Source organism: Coturnix japonica, chromosome 5 (genome assembly GCF_001577835.2).
Source record: "Coturnix japonica isolate 7356 chromosome 5, Coturnix japonica 2.1, whole genome shotgun sequence".
Lineage (NCBI taxonomy): Eukaryota > Metazoa > Chordata > Aves > Galliformes > Phasianidae > Coturnix > Coturnix japonica.
In genome coordinates, this window is record NC_029520.1 from 1,771,176 (window position 1) to 1,788,224 (window position 17,049).

General features: G+C 43.8%; 1 protein-coding gene across 4 annotated transcripts in view; it reads left to right on the forward strand.

Moving 5' to 3' along the window:
* Positions 1 to 4,163: 4,163 nt before the first annotated feature.
* Positions 4,164 to 17,049, forward strand: part of NELL1 (neural EGFL like 1) — a 240,310-nt gene continuing 227,424 nt past the window's right edge. For 3 of the 4 annotated variants that reach the window (XM_032444974.1, XM_032444975.1, XM_032444976.1), the window contains exons 1-2: positions 4,164 to 4,242; positions 7,976 to 8,104. In XM_032444974.1, the coding sequence (XP_032300865.1) occupies positions 4,179 to 4,242; positions 7,976 to 8,104 (193 nt within the window). In that variant the 5' untranslated portion in view covers positions 4,164 to 4,178. Of the gene's footprint in view, positions 4,243 to 4,481; positions 4,631 to 7,975; positions 8,105 to 17,049 lie in introns of those variants that run through there. The other variant, XM_015863431.2, reaches the window with a different exon arrangement.

Sequence of the window (17,049 nt, forward strand, 5' to 3'; positions counted from 1 at the left end):
CGCCATCTTCAAAGTCTTTGGGGTCTTCCTACTGGTGTTTTTAGTATGCAATGTTCAAAACTTGTGTTTCAACTAGACGTGGCAGCACTTTGTTCCCAAGAAAAGGGTTTAACAAAATGACCTTTAATTGAGAGGTTTGGATTGTCTTTACATGATGTTCAGTTGGGTCAAAGTATTTTATTTTATTAGGTTCTGCTCTGCTTTGATGTCTGCATTAGATGTGCCTTGGCACTGAAGGTCATCGCTTCCAATGCACTGTGGCTATCCCTTCCCATGAAACTCAAAATGCTGATTTATTTTGATACCTTTTGGTCTATTTTTTTTTAAAATATATGTAGAGTTATATGGATAATATGATTTCTTGCTGCCTGTGACAAAAGCAATTGCTTATTTATGACAAAGATTGATTTCCTATTGTTTTCTTCTTCTGCAACTCCACTTTTTCTTGCAATCAAAGACTGGTATGGAGTGTGGGTTGCAGGCTGCAGAGCTTTTGGCAAGAGGCCTCCCAGAAGGCGTCTCTGTTTCACCACGAACACTGCTGTGCCTGGTGTTTGTTAGTTGGTAGCTAAACTGTTTGCACATCAGATACTCGTAAAATGGCCAGATCTTGGTATTTCAGAGGGACTCAGGTTGATGACTTGAGGGGAGCGGGTGGGTTATTTATGGTTTCTGCCTTCAGGCAGCCTATCACCAAAGAGGGAAGGTTTTCCTGATGGGTTTAACATAGGGCGAGAACCGGGCTGGACCTTATCGCTTGCAATATTATTATTTGCCCATTATACCTAAATGCATCTTCAGGTAACCATTTGCCTTATAGCGATCTTCCATTGTTAGGGAAATTGTAGATTGACTAAAAACATGTTATCTGTCATTTATATTATGTAGTATTACCTTGTAAGGTAGATGCTTAGGTGGTATAAATTGTCCCAGCTTTGTTTGGAGCTGTGACAATTTACACCAGCTGAGAATTTGCTCCCTGTGTCCTATGGCACTTTACTACAGACCCATCGCTGATGGGTTAAATCTTAATTACTTGCGTAATGTCATATATAAATATATATATATATATATATTTACAGGCATTCTATGGGGTACTGCTGCCTATGGATAAAGATATGTACCCTAACCAGGTCACTTTTATTTTTCATTAGCTCTATGCGGAGACAATGTATTATGTTACTAAGGTTGCATCATACGTATCTCATGTAGTGCATAATACAATGCTGTATGTTATTCGTTTAAGAAGTCATTATTCTTGAGGCCCTACCTCAAATTTTGTATTTATGTCTACAAATGCAATTTATTGTATTATATATTTGCATATTATATTTGGATGTGATAAATGAAAATTATTCAATAATGTATGGGCTCTAAAGACTCTAAATAAATGTCCAGTGTTTAAAACAAAATTACTTAACATTTCCTGGTGAATAGATTTTCTTTTCTATTCTTCCTCCACCCAACACAGTCTACAAACATCATTCTTACTTAACACACAGCCTTAAGGTATCTGCAGAATTGATCCATTTGATTGTTAGAAACCTTGAGCAGCAACTGGAAACAGCCCTCTTGGGAAAGGGAGATATTGCACAGCTGCAGAAACAAGAATCAATTAAATGGCTGGGTTTGTAACTGTTTGTGTGCTCAGGAGCTTGTAGAATAATTGATTACTTATCAGAGGACCGACTGGCTTTGTTTAAATCCTTTTCATCCCGCCAATTAAGTCACCCCAAAGATTGTTGAGTTGTTACAAACAATGGAGGTTCGTATCAGATGGAGGCACAAACAGAAGGTGAAAGGGGACAGAGGAGAGAGAACAGTGCAGGCTAAACTCACATTTCCTGATGTTATCACACCTTTTGTTTAGAGCTGAATTCCTGCAGTATGGTGAGTGCAATACAAAGCAGTGTGTGCCGCAATACCGCTGTACTAATGATACTTAATGACATTAATGATACTAATCTGACCCATTCCTCTTCTGGGAAATGAGCTTTTAATAAGCATTCCCAAAATACAATAGCAGAAGTGTGATATCTGATCGTAACACAGCATCAGATATGGTGGCAAATGATACACGAGAGCTCTGCCAAGAACGTGATGGCAATTCCAAGCAAAGCCTCATTCTGAGAGTGACCCAACAGCCACATGGATTGCTCCAGTTGTTCTGGTAGTCAGTTCAGCCTGGAAAAGTTTTTGTTTCTTTTACCTGAAAATGTACCTTTCTCTGACCAGTGTGTGTGCAGACAGAGGAGGTGGCAGGACCTAGTGATGGAGTACTGCAGGAATTCCACGTGCATGTAAGATGGATTTCATCTTGGAGAGGGCTGCAGTTACCAGCAAGCACCTGAGAGGCAGGTGAGTGCCATTGTTCTCCTCTCCAGGAGGAAAAAACTGAGGCGCAGGGAACTGATCACTTAGAAACCCACATAGTATTTTGGTATCAGTGCTGTTGTACATTGTCGCCCTCTGCTGCCTGCGAAGTCAATTTTGCCTGTATGAATCACTAAGCAGCCCTTGGGAAACAGGCTTTGGGGGATGTGAACCTTACCACTAATGAAAAGAGAAGATTTCCTACTCTGTGAAGTAGGAGGTGTTTATCCAGGTGTAAGCACTGCTGTCTCTCCAGTGTCTGCACATCCGCTGGCATCCGAGTCTATGCTTGGCAGCGCTGTAAGCAATACTTAGCACTTCTAATTGTCTGTTGTCCAAGGGCTGCAAACAGCATTGCAGCCACTCTGAGAGAGGCCAGGCCTAGTCAGGAACTCTTTGTCAAATGACAGAATGCCGCAAGCTTTGTGGCTGGAAGAAATAGCAGCTTAACACCACACAGCTAGCGACGTCGTGATAATTTAGGTCAAAATCAAGAAGCATTTAATGTCCTGCTGGCAGTGCAAGGACAGGAATATGATCCGACCTGAAATCTAGCTAGTTTGCCAGGAGGAACACTTCATTCTTGCTATCAGACTTTTCAGAAACTTTAGTTGGATTAGATTTGATTTTGTGTGTAGATAGAGCCTGATTTTGTTATTCCATAAGCACAAATGTAACTAAGCTACTATGAATCGGATGCATAGCTGTATTTCCTAGAAAGAAACCTCTTACATCAGAGCACTGAGCTGGGATAGAAGGGTGTGCCTTCACCTATGGATGTGCCGTTGCCTTGTTTTCTTGTTGCTATGGTTATATAACATATACACATATGTGTATACAATCCACCTCTCCGTGCCTGAGGGCTAGCAGCAGTGCTGATAGCATGACACACTAAACAAAAGCAAGAATGTACAAAGCTACATTGGAGCAAAAGCTGTTTACTGAAACTGGAGGGTAAATGGCTGAGATACTGCTGAGATGAGCACCCTGAGGTTTCCTGGAGTGCACACCCTGCTAGCAGCCAGGAACAGCTGTTCTCAGTGATCTTACTAAATTAATGATTAGGCAGCTATGCTGGCTTCTGATCACACTATTGTGAATGTGCATGAGCACAGTTGCCCCTTAAGAATTGCTTTTTATTTTGTTTGATTTATTTTCTTCTGTCATAGAATCCTTTGAGTTGGAAGGGACCCTTAAAGGCCACCTGGTCCAACTCCCCTTGCAACAGAGACCCCCACAGCTCCATCAGGTGTGCAGAGCCCCATCCTTGCATGTCTCCAGGGTTAGGTTTTCCTCTGCATCTCTGGGCAACCTTTGCCTCAAAGTGCCTCACCACCCTCGTTGTACAATACTTCTTCCTTATGTCTAATCCAGTTATTTCAGTGTTTGTGTTATCCCAGCTTCCTTCAAACATACACTTAAACATTTATTTAACTGTTTGTTTTTGCGTGCAAGCTGGCCTAGTTTTGTGTTAAGCAGAGCCTAACTACAGCATGATGAGGTGAGGAGTATTTGCCTTTCCACCAGCTGGGGCTTGACTGGAACTGTATCGAACAAGCAGGACCACCTGGGCTAGCCTTGGGTGGGACGGGAGCTCTAGTAGTTGCCCTCCATCTCTAACCCAACTTTAAACCAGATGTTCAAGGGGGGTCGCGAGCTAGAGCCGGTTTCTTCTACGTGCGTGAGCCGAGGTTGTGGCTGGAGAGAAAAAAAAAGTAGGTGAAGAGATTCTTTAGAACAGCCATTGGAGCAGCTTCACCGATGACTTGCAAGTATACCGAAGTGCTGTCCCCTTTTTGAGCTTGATGGACGTGGAGGGGAGAGCAGTTAAGCCACTCGAGCAAGGACACCGGTGCTGCCCTCGGCAAGGTACGGGTATCCGCGTTACAGTTCGGCGCTCCATCGGTCTGCGGGGCGGCGCGGGGGGGTCTCATCCCTTTGCCGAGCTCGGGGTCTGCGTGCGGGGCCGCTCCCACTCGGCGGCCGGGCGGCGGCGCTGGCGAGGCCCGGGGGGGCCCGCGCGTCACGGCGGGGGGCGGGCGGGGAGCCCCAGCCGCGGGGGCGTCGGGGCCGTGCCTGGGCAGCGGGCGGAGCCGCCTCTGCCGGTGCCGCTCCGCGCATCGGAGGCTGCGTTCGGCTCGGCTCCGCTCCGCAGCAGCTGTCGGCAGGCAGGGAGGGAGGCAGGCGGGCGCCGCCCGCGCCGCGCCGATGGGTCTGCTCCTGCTCCTATGGGCGTGTGCGGCCGCCGCCGGGGCAGGTAAGGGATGGGACGGGATGGGGCTGCGGAGCCGCATCCCATGGGAGCGCGGGTGGAAACTTTGCGGTGGGCTGAGGGTCGGGCCCCGGCTCTGGGGGCTGCGGCGGGGGGCGCTGGGCGCGGCCGCTCCGCGAGCGTTGGGGTCGGAAAGTTTCGGGGCAGCGGCTGCGCCCCCGGGGATCGAGCACGGAGGGGAGCGGGGACGGCTGCTCTGCTGCGCCGTGCCCAGAGCTGTCCGCGGTGGATGGAGCCCGGGGGAGCCGCGAGACCCGGCGCCTGTTCCCGGTGGCGGCTTTGTTCTCTCCATTTACCCCGCGAGTCGCCCTGCACCGGAGGGAGCTCGGCTGGGGGTCGTTTCCTTGCTGGTGTCCGTTGGTGTCCTTAGGGAAATTTGCCGGTGCGATTAGCCGAAGTGCGAAAGAAGCGGTGTTTTAATATTGTTCTTAGTGTTTTCTTATTGAAATACATTGCTTTTGAGAGGTGGTAAGTGGAGTAGTTGGGAGAACACGCCGTTCCTAATACTCGCCCCAGCAACGCTCGCAGGCACTTGCGGTGGTAAATAGGACCCTAAACTCACCTGTTTGGAATTGCAAAGCTGCTCGGAAAGTTCTTTGTGTGCAACAATTGCTGCAGGAGCTGCGGAAGGGCCGAGCAAAACGCCTCAGGTGGAGGTTCCAGTTACCACCTGAATGATTGCACATGGTTGTGTGGGCACAGCTGGGCTGTGTCGGCTGTGCTTTCAAAGTTTCTCTGTCTCCAGGCAGCCCACGTACGGCGGGGTCAAGGAAATTATGAACGTGCTGCACGCATCATATGGTGCACATTAGGTAGCTGGAGCGTGGTGTAATTGCCAGGGCTTGGGTGCTCGTGATAAAGGTGCAAGCAGAGCGTATGAGCTGTCGGAGCCGTGAGGTGGAATTAATTTCTTCTAGGGATTTCCTAGTGACATAACTCATAATTATATGGCTTAATCCTCTAATCTACTCTAGTGCCTTCAATTTGCATTGGGCCAAATCTACCAAGTCCTGAGACGATTTCTATGCCTGCCCCCTGAGTGAATTAGTAGGAGTTTTGCTTGTGTAAGCCACTGATGTGAGGGAAATGGCCCAATTACTTTAAATAGGAATTGAAAGCACTGTTGGTCAGGGTCGAGCTTTGCACAGCTCTCCAGCAAGGACTTACAGGTTGATGGTTAATTTTGACTTCCAGAAGCAGCAGTGTTTTTAGCCTTCCTTATGCTGAAGGGAGGCAGCAGAACGTGCTGGATGCAGTTGGTGTGCTTGTGGAATCCTTTTGATAGAGCATGAGAGACCACAGGGGAAAAGGAGACTTAGTTATGATACTGAAGCTGCTGATTTGTTGTTTATTAATTATTTAACTAGGCTTCTGAGTGCCTGCTGCAGGCTGGGGAGCCAGCACAGGAAAATGACTGTATTTAAAGCAATGTTAGTCTTTTGCTAAATGGATGCTGCGACATTAGAACTAATTTCCTTTTTTGAAAGCATTCGAAAAGCTGGGAGGGAGCACATTGAAATTGTCACACGGGATCCCTCCCTGGCATGAATCGAAGTCTGTGGAGCTGCAGTGATCTGTACTTGTTGAGCTATCCATGCTGGAATTAACAGCCTTAAGAGAGCAGCGGAGCTTCGGTGATTTATAGGAGTGTCTATACATGCTCGATGTGGTTTCTGTCCTCACCCTCTTGATGTCAGTGGTGGAGCATTCGCTGGCTTTAACGGGGTCAGGATTTGTCTTACTGGATGTGGTTTGTCTTTTCCATTGAGCAAGTTTTAGTCTCTACCCTGGCTGCCCTCATAGTAGTAGGTTCTTGTTGCTCCAGACCCATCTAACCTCTTCCTGATAAGGAATAGCATACTCTGCTTTCAGTAGGGAAGATGAGAAACTAAAACTGTCTGGTTTTTACTACTCAGCGTACTGTGCAATAATGTCCTCTGGATTATCGCAGCTTGTTATCAGGAGGAGTTTTAATTTCTAAATAAAAGAAAGGAGAAAGTACTGTGGAACAGATGATTTATGAGCAGAATATGTAACTTCTTGTTCATTCTGTACATCTCAGTAGTTTTTTTAGAGCCTTTCAAAGAGTTGGACTAGGGAATTTGCTGCTTAAATGATCCAGAAGCACAGTCTTAGAATGCCAAATAAATCAGTTTAGACCTGATCATGGACTCCACTTAGTGGATATCAATCTAGATGTGCTCCACAGGTAACGTCCTTGCCCCACAGAAGTCAGTGAGAGGTTTTACTATTGACTTTGGTTGCATCAGGCTTTCATTCTCAGAACCCGTTCCCATTACTAATGATGTTAGCAAAAATTTTCATTAGGAAAGTGCTTGGATCCTGCGTGAGGTTGTTTGACCTACGTGTCAGGCACAGCTCTTGTGCTGTATTTATTGCTATGCTGAGAAAGATAGTGCGGTCAGGTTGGCCTCTTGCCATCCCTTGGAAAAGGAGGTATGTTTAAAAATTCAGTGTACCGTAGCCATTAAGTTGCCCTGAACTTTTGAATGCAGTAACTTCAAATTACTTGAACGTGCATCTTTTCTGTCAGTCTCATCGATTTTCCCCTATCAATTAAAGGGATGACCAGCTTTTTCTTGGGCATGAGTTTTTCTGAATCTTAGGTCTGGGTTCATTTTTATGCAAGAGGTGCTACTTCAGATCAGAAGGTTTAGGTAAATGAACGTCTCTTATTTGTACATAGGCTTTGGCATGCTTCATGGGGGCTGGCTGAGCTTAAATACAGAAGATGTGCTCCATAAGCTTCATCGGTTTTATGACTCACCCAGGGCTCTGTGATTATGACATCTTTCATCATGGTACTGTATCTCCTTCAGGGTCATTTTGTCCAGTTGGGAAAATAGATTCTATTTTGACTGATCTGTAAGGCTTGATCTGTTGGTCTCAGCTACGAGTGAAATGTGAGAGGGATTTCCAGCCCTCGTGTCTCCCTGGAAATTCTGTAGCCAGTAGTTGTATGCTGCTCATCTCTTTCATCCTTTTGAGTAGGCGCTTATGCTTTTATTTATTGTTTTTCAGCCTCAAAAGGATGCTGGGTTAATGTGTCAGTTTTGTAATGTTCTAAGTTGCGTGTAATAAAAGCTGTGAAAAGGAAATAGTTTAATTGAAAGATTTGGGAAAGAATATCTCTTTTTCTTGCAAGCGAATTACTGCATCTTCTAAGTAATTACTGTATACTGCATGTGTGTGTGTGAAGATACTGGAAATACCTACACTAGATATTCTTCTCCATGCTATTCATTATCTGATTTGAAATAAAAATTGATCTAACTCGGTCTCCCTCTCTCCCTCCTTTCCCTCCAACAGCTGTAGGGTTTGGAATGGATCCTGACTTACAAATTGATATCATCACAGAACTGGATCTCCTGAATACAACCATCGGGGTAACGCAAGTGCCAGGACTGCACAATGCCAGCAAAGCATTTTTATTTCAAGGTAAGATGCGTCTTCTTGACTCTCTTTCCCCAATTCTGTGTGAGCTCATAAGAGCTTTAATGCCCGATTCCCTGCAATAGTGGTCTTAATGTCTTTTTCTTTAGCTCAAATAAGTTTAGTTTTGGTTGGTTTTTGATTTTTGTGTGTGTGCTGCCAGGTCACCAAGGTTACTGGTGTCTGGGGAGGTCTTTTTTTTTTCTAGTAGGTTTATGACACTCCCCAGTATATATATATATATTATTTCCCCCAACTAAGCATGTCAAAATGGTTCCAAGGCATAGACTACTGTATTCTTGGATACTTCCTCTCTGTCGTACATGTAAGAGACGCACAGAGCTGAAGCTGTGTAGATAGGAGAAGGCAGTTAATGTCTCAGCACTGGTTAGTAACGTGTAGCAAGTCTTTCATCAACTGAGAGAACCACCCAAATGAGAAAATCGAACTGTATTGCGTTTAACTGTCAGAACTGAGCACCGGCCGCTTTGAATGGTAATGTAATTTTTCATTCAATATTCTAAAGGTTGAGAAACACTATATATATATATCTTATTTTAAGGGAGTGAAATGAAGGATGAATTGGGAAGCTTTATAATAAGCCCAGATTAGGAGGCAGCCTCATGAGAGGGACACTTATATCACATGAGATTAACAAACATTAAAGCATGGGTAGGAGCATCTCTATTATGGAGAATCCCTCTGCTTTTTTCTTTACCATGCTTTTACTATGTATTAAAGTGGGTACGTTAGGGTCTTAATTTTTGATCTCTCCCTCTCTGTAGATGTTCTTAGAGGCAAAAGATTATGATCTCATTTAGTTTTTCTCCAGGATCTGCAATACTGTGGACTTTACAGATCTGCTTCTTCTGTTACTTGGAATAATTGAAGTTCATTTTTTGCCTGGTAAAGGCCACTTTATGTGGCATAGCAGATGCTTCTGGAGACCATCTCAGATCTAGTTAGTCATATTTCCAATCTTCTATGCTACACCGAGTAGTGAATTTTTGCTGTTTGCCAGATCAGCGTCCAGGAGATGGGTGTTCATTTAATCACTTCAAGTTACCAGTAGTTTTTCATCTGATACACTTGACTATGGGTTTGTGTGTTATGGGTGAATACTGAAGTAAAGATTTTTTCCTTCATAGACTGCAGTGGCCTGGCTGACTTACGTGCTTTGATCATTTCCAACTGCCATTCTGTACAGCTAATTGCACCTGTGCTGATGAACACATCTGAATCTGGTGTGATTTTCCAGACCAGTAGTCAGAGTAGTCAGGGAAGATGACTGAGATGGGGCACTGTTTGAATCCCTTGATACTGAATGTAGACCAATGGTGATAATCTTATGCATATTCGGTTTGTTTGCCTTGAAAGGCTGCATTTGTAGCTTACAAACTTTAGAGAAGACCTGTGAAGTTTGCCTGTAAAGTTCGAGTGAGCAGACATTAAAAAACATATTAATGGAAGCATTGAGCAAAAGTTAATGGTATGAAGTGAATTTATGGCTCAGAGTTTGTAATTAGCTAAATAAAGCTTTTTCTAATTCCCCCCAACAAAAAGAAATCTTTTAAATGCACACAGGATTAGCCTTGTTCTTGGATATTGCTTGTAGTACAGAACTTCTTGGAAGATGGCATGGGAAGTTACTGTCTTTAGTCAAGCTCATCAGCCCTTGAGCAAGGAGGAGATTCAAGACCTTTGGAATATTGTTCCTTCCTGAGAGAGGTCTGTGAGGGCTCTTTTGCTGCTGCTGTCGGATAGGATGGAAGTCTGAGGCTGCCCGCTGGCTGCTTCCCTTCTTGTTCCTATCTGTTATTTGCTAAATGTCAGCAGATGTATAAAGTCTCATTTAGTGATGGAGGTGACTTACTTTACAGCTACAGTTAGGCTATATGCCAGGTCCTTTGGCTGGAACCAGAAGATAGTTAATTTCCATTTTTATCTTGCCATACCCTAAAACTAGTACAGAACCCACAGGGATGTCTGGGCAATGGCTAAGTCCAAGTTGGAAGGAATTGCACTTTCTTTCCCCATAGAATTTCACAAAAATCCAGCCAATGTGGCCGTCCTGGGGGAGAGAAAAGATTGAAAGTCAGTGCTTAGTTGGAAAATGTCTGTATTCTGTTGGACTTGCTGCTCTCTTTCAGCAGAGCTTTGCTCTGATCAGCTCTTACCAGGTGTTGGTAACTGATGTGTGCTGTGACTTGCTGCTCTCCTGTCAGCACATGGGGCTCCAGGCAGGAAAGGTCCCACCACACCTGGAAGGCTGATTGCTGACCCAGACCAGACTGCACGCTGCTGTAGTGAAAACAATTCATGTTTTCCCAAGCAAGATTCTGTCTGTGTGAATTAAACTCTTTGATTCTGAAAGCTTTGTGAGTTTTGGATGCTCTTTTGGTTGTATTTAGAGGCAACAAGATAAAAAAGGAGGAATAGGAGTGATAGAAGAAGTGCACAGCAGGAAGATAAATGACTGGTTTTAATTTGGATTTCTTGATCAGTGGCATTAGAAGTGCTGTTTGTTACAAAATGACTTGGAGTTGAGCTCAGGATTTGATGCATCACAGACGAAATGTAGAAGGACTTTTTCCTTGGAATCCAAAACGACCTTAATTGTAACCAGTGCAGTATTCTGATTTTATACTATTGATACTAGGAGCTGAAACTCAGATTGCCACGTTTTACAGGCAAAGAATCAAATTTAACTCCATTGCAAATTGTGTGACAGCGTGACAGAACCAAACTGGCAATTGAGAGATGTGGGTTGCTTTTGGACGAGCTAATCTGTTCCTAATTCAGAGCAGCATAGAAACCTTCAATTAGGTTCAGTCATCTGAGTGGTCCTATTGGATTTTTCTTTGATTATTAGAGTACTTCAGCTTGTTTTTTTTTTGTTAGTTTGTTCATTTAATTGATCAGTTCTGTTACTTGGGTGTTTCAGTCCCGTTCTCTATGAAATAGGGATGAGGGAATCAGAAAAGTGGCGTCGGTGCTGACTGCACAAATGAGAGATGAGTTTTAGTTTCTAACTCACAACTGAAGGTTCAGAGGCAGAGGAAGGCTTTAGTTATACATAAGGCCTGAGGAGGCACTTAGCTGGTCAGCTTTTTCCCAGGCAGTGAGCCCAGTCTTTAGCCTGTTACATCGTGATTGCCTTAATCAGTGACTTTTGTTCAGTGCTCAGTTCTCATTGTGGAAGGAAAATGTTATTCCTTTTACAACCTGTCAGCCATGCTCGTTTCTTTCTAATTCTTCCTTCAACACCTCTCTTGAACCTCTTGGACAGAGGCTTAAAGTCATTACTTACAAAGCATGTCCTAAAGAAGTTGATTAAGGTTTTATTTTGCCCGGTTCTTACCAATCTGGAAGTATTTTTCAACTTTGTCTTTAAATTAGGGGTTGTCTTTTCACTCTATGTGCTATCTGCAGCTTGAAGTAGTTTTGACCACCACCACATACTATTGAAGGTCTACCTGTATGCAGTCCTTTCTTGCTTGACTATTTCTTTTGCTTGTGTTAAACAAGCACTGGATTTGCAAGAGAAACACCTGGCCTTTGGATCCTGCAGCACAGAGTTCAGTCATGCCCCTTTCTGCTTTGCATCGGTTACTTATGGCTTCTTTTCTATACAGCTGGCACAGACCCCCTAGTTGTGATTTTTGACCCTTCTTTTCTACATGATTTCCTGAGGTGCCAAGAGTGCCCTGCAAGGACATCCTGCCCTGAGGGCCTTGGAACCTTCTGGAAGCGGTGGGGGCTTTCCAGAAGTGGGCTCGTGTCTGCTCACAGTGTCTCTGCTTCCAGCACCTCAGCACCTGGTGTGGGTCTGTGCTTAGAAATGAGTAGGTTTTGCATTTTTACCCTCTTTTTCCTGCGTTACCTGATTGCACGGTTGCAGTATTTGTGAGAGAAGTTTGCAATGGTTAAATAAAAATCCTTTGTGTGAGCAAAGTGTTGTGCAGGCAGCCTGGCCTGATGCACATGGCAGCGTTTCCAGTATTGTTGCCTCTTCAGTGCTCAGTTTTGACCATTTCTGTTCTTGGGTATCTCTGAAGTGCTTTCCAATTGTAATAATCTTATGACTAACATTAGAAGATAAAGCATTTTAGGGTTTACTCGGAGCTTTGGGGCTGCTGGTTGTGTTGGCTGGGGACTGGGCCAGCACCTGGGTTTGGTTGTGGGGTGGAAGCTGCTCTATCAAGTGCTGCTAAGAGTGAAGATGCCAGAAGGTTTTAATGGCTTAATTCACTGATGGGTGCCTGCTTGGATCCATGGCACTTCCATGGGGAAACCAGGCAGTGTGTTTGAGCATCTAAGTGCCTGTTGCTCCTTGGCGGCCCTGCCTGAGGGTGATGAAGGAACGCGCTGTTCTCCACCTCACGTCTGTCAGCAGAACAGTGAGCAGGTACTCAGTCTCTTTGAGATTGTAGTTGCTCTTGTGCTTTCCACCCTTCTTCCCCAGACCTCCCTGAAAGTTTTAAAAGGGGGCAGCTGGGACTGAACAAGAAACTTAGATGCTGCAGTCTTACACTGAGTAGGTAGGGCTCAGGTGAAGGTTTGCTTGCAGTAAAGACAACAAAATTGGGGGGGGGGGGGGGGAAGCATTGGAAGATCAGATTTGGCAGCGCTGTGGGGTGTCTGTGCTTCGTGCTAATTTTTAACAAATGTTTTTTGGAGGATAAAAAACTTGGATCATGTGTGTTTAATTAGTGACTTGGAACCTTAATTTTCCCTGCTTAGGTTGTTCACCTGTAAAGCTGAGGTAGTGTTACCCTTTCCTCTAACAGCAGTGGTGTGAAAAGAATTAATTAATTGCAGAGTCTCAGATACTGCGCTAGAATAATTAACTTGGTCACGGTCTGTTCTGTCTTCAGAGAAGGATTTAAATACAGTAGATTTACTGTTCAAGGTGTGCCTTGAACAATAAAAGTAAGACAAAATCCTTACTCGTTAACAAGTGTTGTTTGCTCTTTGTTCTTTGCTTTGTGCACTGTCTGAGGCAGGGGCCCTCTGGAAAGCAGTGTGTGATCCTGCCATTGAGGACAGTGTTGTAGCGCATAGGGCTGAGCAAAGTTTCTTCCGTGGCTTCAATACTGACAGCTGCCTAACTTCATATTTATGTTTGTTATGTATTTGTAAATCCTCACAGTGTTTCTCCTTCATTAGACCCTTTTTACCCCCCCAAAAATAAACTAAAAGCATAGACTAAAATAGAAACATGGCCACACGAAACTACAGTGACTGATTTCCAATTATTATTTCTTTCCATCCTGAAAGTTGTCACGCTGCCTTCTGTTATACTTGACATTTTTTTTGGGTTTCCCATCATGTCTTTAATGATGAGGGAAGAATTCTGAGCACGCGTTGCTTCTGCTCTTGGCAGTTATTTTTGCTTTGCTAGGAGATAATAATTGTTCTCCTTGTCTATCTTCATTGCCGCTGTGGTAAGTACAGAGGGACGTGGGAGAAGCACTTCAGTATTTCTGTAGTATGCTAAAAGCATGGAATGCTTCTGGCAAACTGTTGACAAAGTCCTGTAAGGAAGATAAACAGAAAGAAAGCAAAAGGTCTGTACTCTTCAGTAAGGGGGGAATGGAGGAATTGGTTCCTGATGTTGTTGGTAAACGTGGCATGCTTCCCCCCTCACATTAGCAGTTAGGACCTTAAAATGAGAGGAAATCAATTTAGATAAGGGAAGAATAACAGTTTGAGTTTCTTGTATCTTCATCAGAACAGAAACACAACAAAGATGTCTTTTTTTTTTTTCCCCCCACAAAGGATGTGAAGGACCTGATACTCTTATTATACTGCACGTAATCAGGTTTTCATAACTACTTATTTCAAAAATGAGGATTTATTTATTTTTAAGATTTTCTATCTTAAGAAGGTACACAAAAGCAGATACAGACTAAATGCAAGGGGCGGGCATGGAAAAACTTCCTGCAGTGAAAAGCCCTGCTGTCTTCAACAACCTATCAAGAATAAAAATTAGAAGCTACTTGAGACCTCAGCCTACTTCTTCTATGCCAAACTCTAGATTAATTTTGCCTCCTGCAGTGTGGGTGTATAAATGACACAAGGGGGATGTTGTTTTTTCCCCCCCCCTCGTTTTTCATTTTTGCCACATAAATGGTGAGAAGTAATCATGTCATACTGCGCTGGTTTATGGCATAATATCATGTGATTGCTTTGCCTTTTGTGGCCTATTCAATGATACAAAATGCAGAGCATTAGTGGTTGTTTTTTCTTTCTTTTTTTTAAGTAAATGGACCAGAAGATTTTGGCACCTTGTGTCCACTATAATATTCATTAAATCAGTGGCTACGTAGGCTGCATACCTGCTAAAACAGCCGAATTGATTCTGTAATTCTGACAACAGAGGGGCCTGTGAATCACTGGTTTGACACAGTCAGTGCTCCAGCTGAGGGCTGGTGTTCTGGCTTCCTAACATCTCTTATTATGGTTTTCCCATTACTTATCCTCCCATTCTGTCTGTTAATGTTTTTGGATATCTCTTTGATCTCCTCTGTTATAAATAGGAAAATATATATGTGTATATATATGTATAGGATGGCTGCAGCGGTAGGGATTGCTTTAGGACCCTGTGCATACAGGTAGCTCCTCCATTTGAAGCTGGGAGTTCTCCAGTTGGCAGCGGTGGGAACAGGTGATTCCTACAGAAGGCAGGTTGGTGTTGTTAAGGCAGCCGAGTTTCTCACTGCTCTTCCTTCTTCTGTCTTTTCCTTTTACATTTTGTAACCTGTGAGGTAGCATAGATGCCCTGAGAGTGCAACAAGCGTGAAACTGGATCTTGGAGGTTAAATACTCATTGCTTCTCTGATGAAAGGCTGCCTACAGCCGTCACACAGATCTGCCTCTGCTTCTCTCTCTCTTCTCGTTGCATGTTGGAATTTCAGAGCCTGTTCTTGGGACTAGGGAAAACAACCAAGCCAAGGTGTGTGGGAGGAGAGTGGGCTTGATGCATGTGTCATGGGTTTTTTGCGGTCTGTGGAGGTCTCCACAGATATTCGTCATGCTGTTTGAAAGATGAAGCAGTGCAGCTCAGAATGTGATATTTGGAGTATAAATTGGGAAAGGCTGGTGATTTGGAAACCTCATGCGTTGGCCTTTATCTCCTGCCTTCCTTTTAAGGGAATTTACTTGAGGAGCTGTCGAAGTAGGACTCTGCGGTATTAGTTACAGTAGTAGTCTTAGCAAAGCAGGGGAGTTGTGTAGGTTTACTTCATCATAATTAATTACAAAACCAGATCAGAATGAAGTGTGGGGGTTTATTTTAATGATACTATTCCTCTCTGCGTGTTAGCCTTTTGTTCTCTGATGCTGGCAGTGCTTTTAATGGTTTTTCGATGTCTTGTGAGTACCGGCTTTCAGATGGGATATTCTGCTTCTCTAGCTTGATGCCATCCTAATTGTTTCAAAATGGAGTCATTAAAACAAAAAGTAAACATGATTGCTGGTGTTATTGCTAACGGCAAGAAATGCAAAAAAGGGGGACACATGTGGCAGCTCTATTTAAATAAAAGCTTATTTTCCGAAACAAAGGCTTGTGGAGCAAGAGGGAGTGCTTAGTATCCTGAGCACGTTTGCTGTTACGGATGAACCCACAGCAATGGATGCTATCAAAGTTGTCATATTTTATTCATGAGTTGTGGTGTGCTTGGGTGAAATAAGAAAAGCAATGCTCGAAATCATAATTACGGTGTAAAAAGATAAAACAGTGATTATTGTGGCATTTTGGAAAATGGTTAGGTCTCTCAAATAATTCATATAGAACTTGTGGGGAATGACTAAGTGTGTTAGCTGTGCTTGTGCCTCTTTGATGGAGGACCGTATGCAGTGCTTCACAGAGATGGAATTGATATGTATTTGGGACGAGGGTATAAACGTGCTCACGTGTGTTCCAACAAAACAAGGGTGGCCATAAATTTTCAACGCATTCAGACTTGTGAAGAGGCTGACAGGAGAAATTATACTTCAGTAGAGAGAAGCCTTGACAAATGCATTGTGCCCCGTGCCATTATCATGCAGTTAGTAAATAAAACACACAGCCTGGAGTTAATTTTCTTCAGCAGCAACACGCGAGTGATTTTTCTGAGGTAAAGAAAACAGAATGAATTCGTGGCACGTATTTGTTTGCAAATTGCATAAGGAAAATGAAAAAGCATATGATTTTTAGTAGGAAGTGAGCAAAATGCTTTAGAAATAATTAAGCAACTGTTTAGAGTGCCACCGTTGGGGCTTCTGACCACAAGAGTGTGTCGTCATATACTAACTTTGAACTTGTGGGGTAATTTCACTGCCTTTAGTTGGATTATTCCTGTGATTAAAAGGCTTTACAGGACTGGAAGTAAAACCACTGTGTGGATGGTAGCCAGTTCTGTTTGCTGCCAGAAGTAGCGCTGGGCACTGTAATCTCTCTCTGCAAGCAAAGAAGCTGAGCCAGAGGCCTCTGTTTTAAGGATCAGCTGAGTTCTGGTGCTCAGATGTGCATGCTGAGGTACACAGGCCTTCACAAGGGAGATGGGTGCTTCCCTCTGTGCAGCCCTATTGGGGTGAGGCTGGGGTCTTCGGCACTGAGCAATTTGGGCTTTCGGCCTCTTCTGCTGGTGCAGTGGGTACCCTTTTGAACTGCTGTTATTTTCAAAAGCAGCCTTTATCGCAATTGCACTGATGCGATATGTTAGTTAATACAGAGAAACAGTGGAAAAGAAGTTATAATCAGTGACTCCTGCACTAATTAACTAACAAGGCGTGTAATTTGATTAACTCACATGATTTAAGAGCAGATGATGCACCGTTAGCAGTAGCGTAACTTCTGGAGCATTTCTACCAGCTCTGGAGTAAGCAGCTAATTTAAGGGATCATCCATTTGTAAATAGTGTTGATTTCAGCACGAGTCCCTTGAGGACAAAGCTGAGCATACTTGA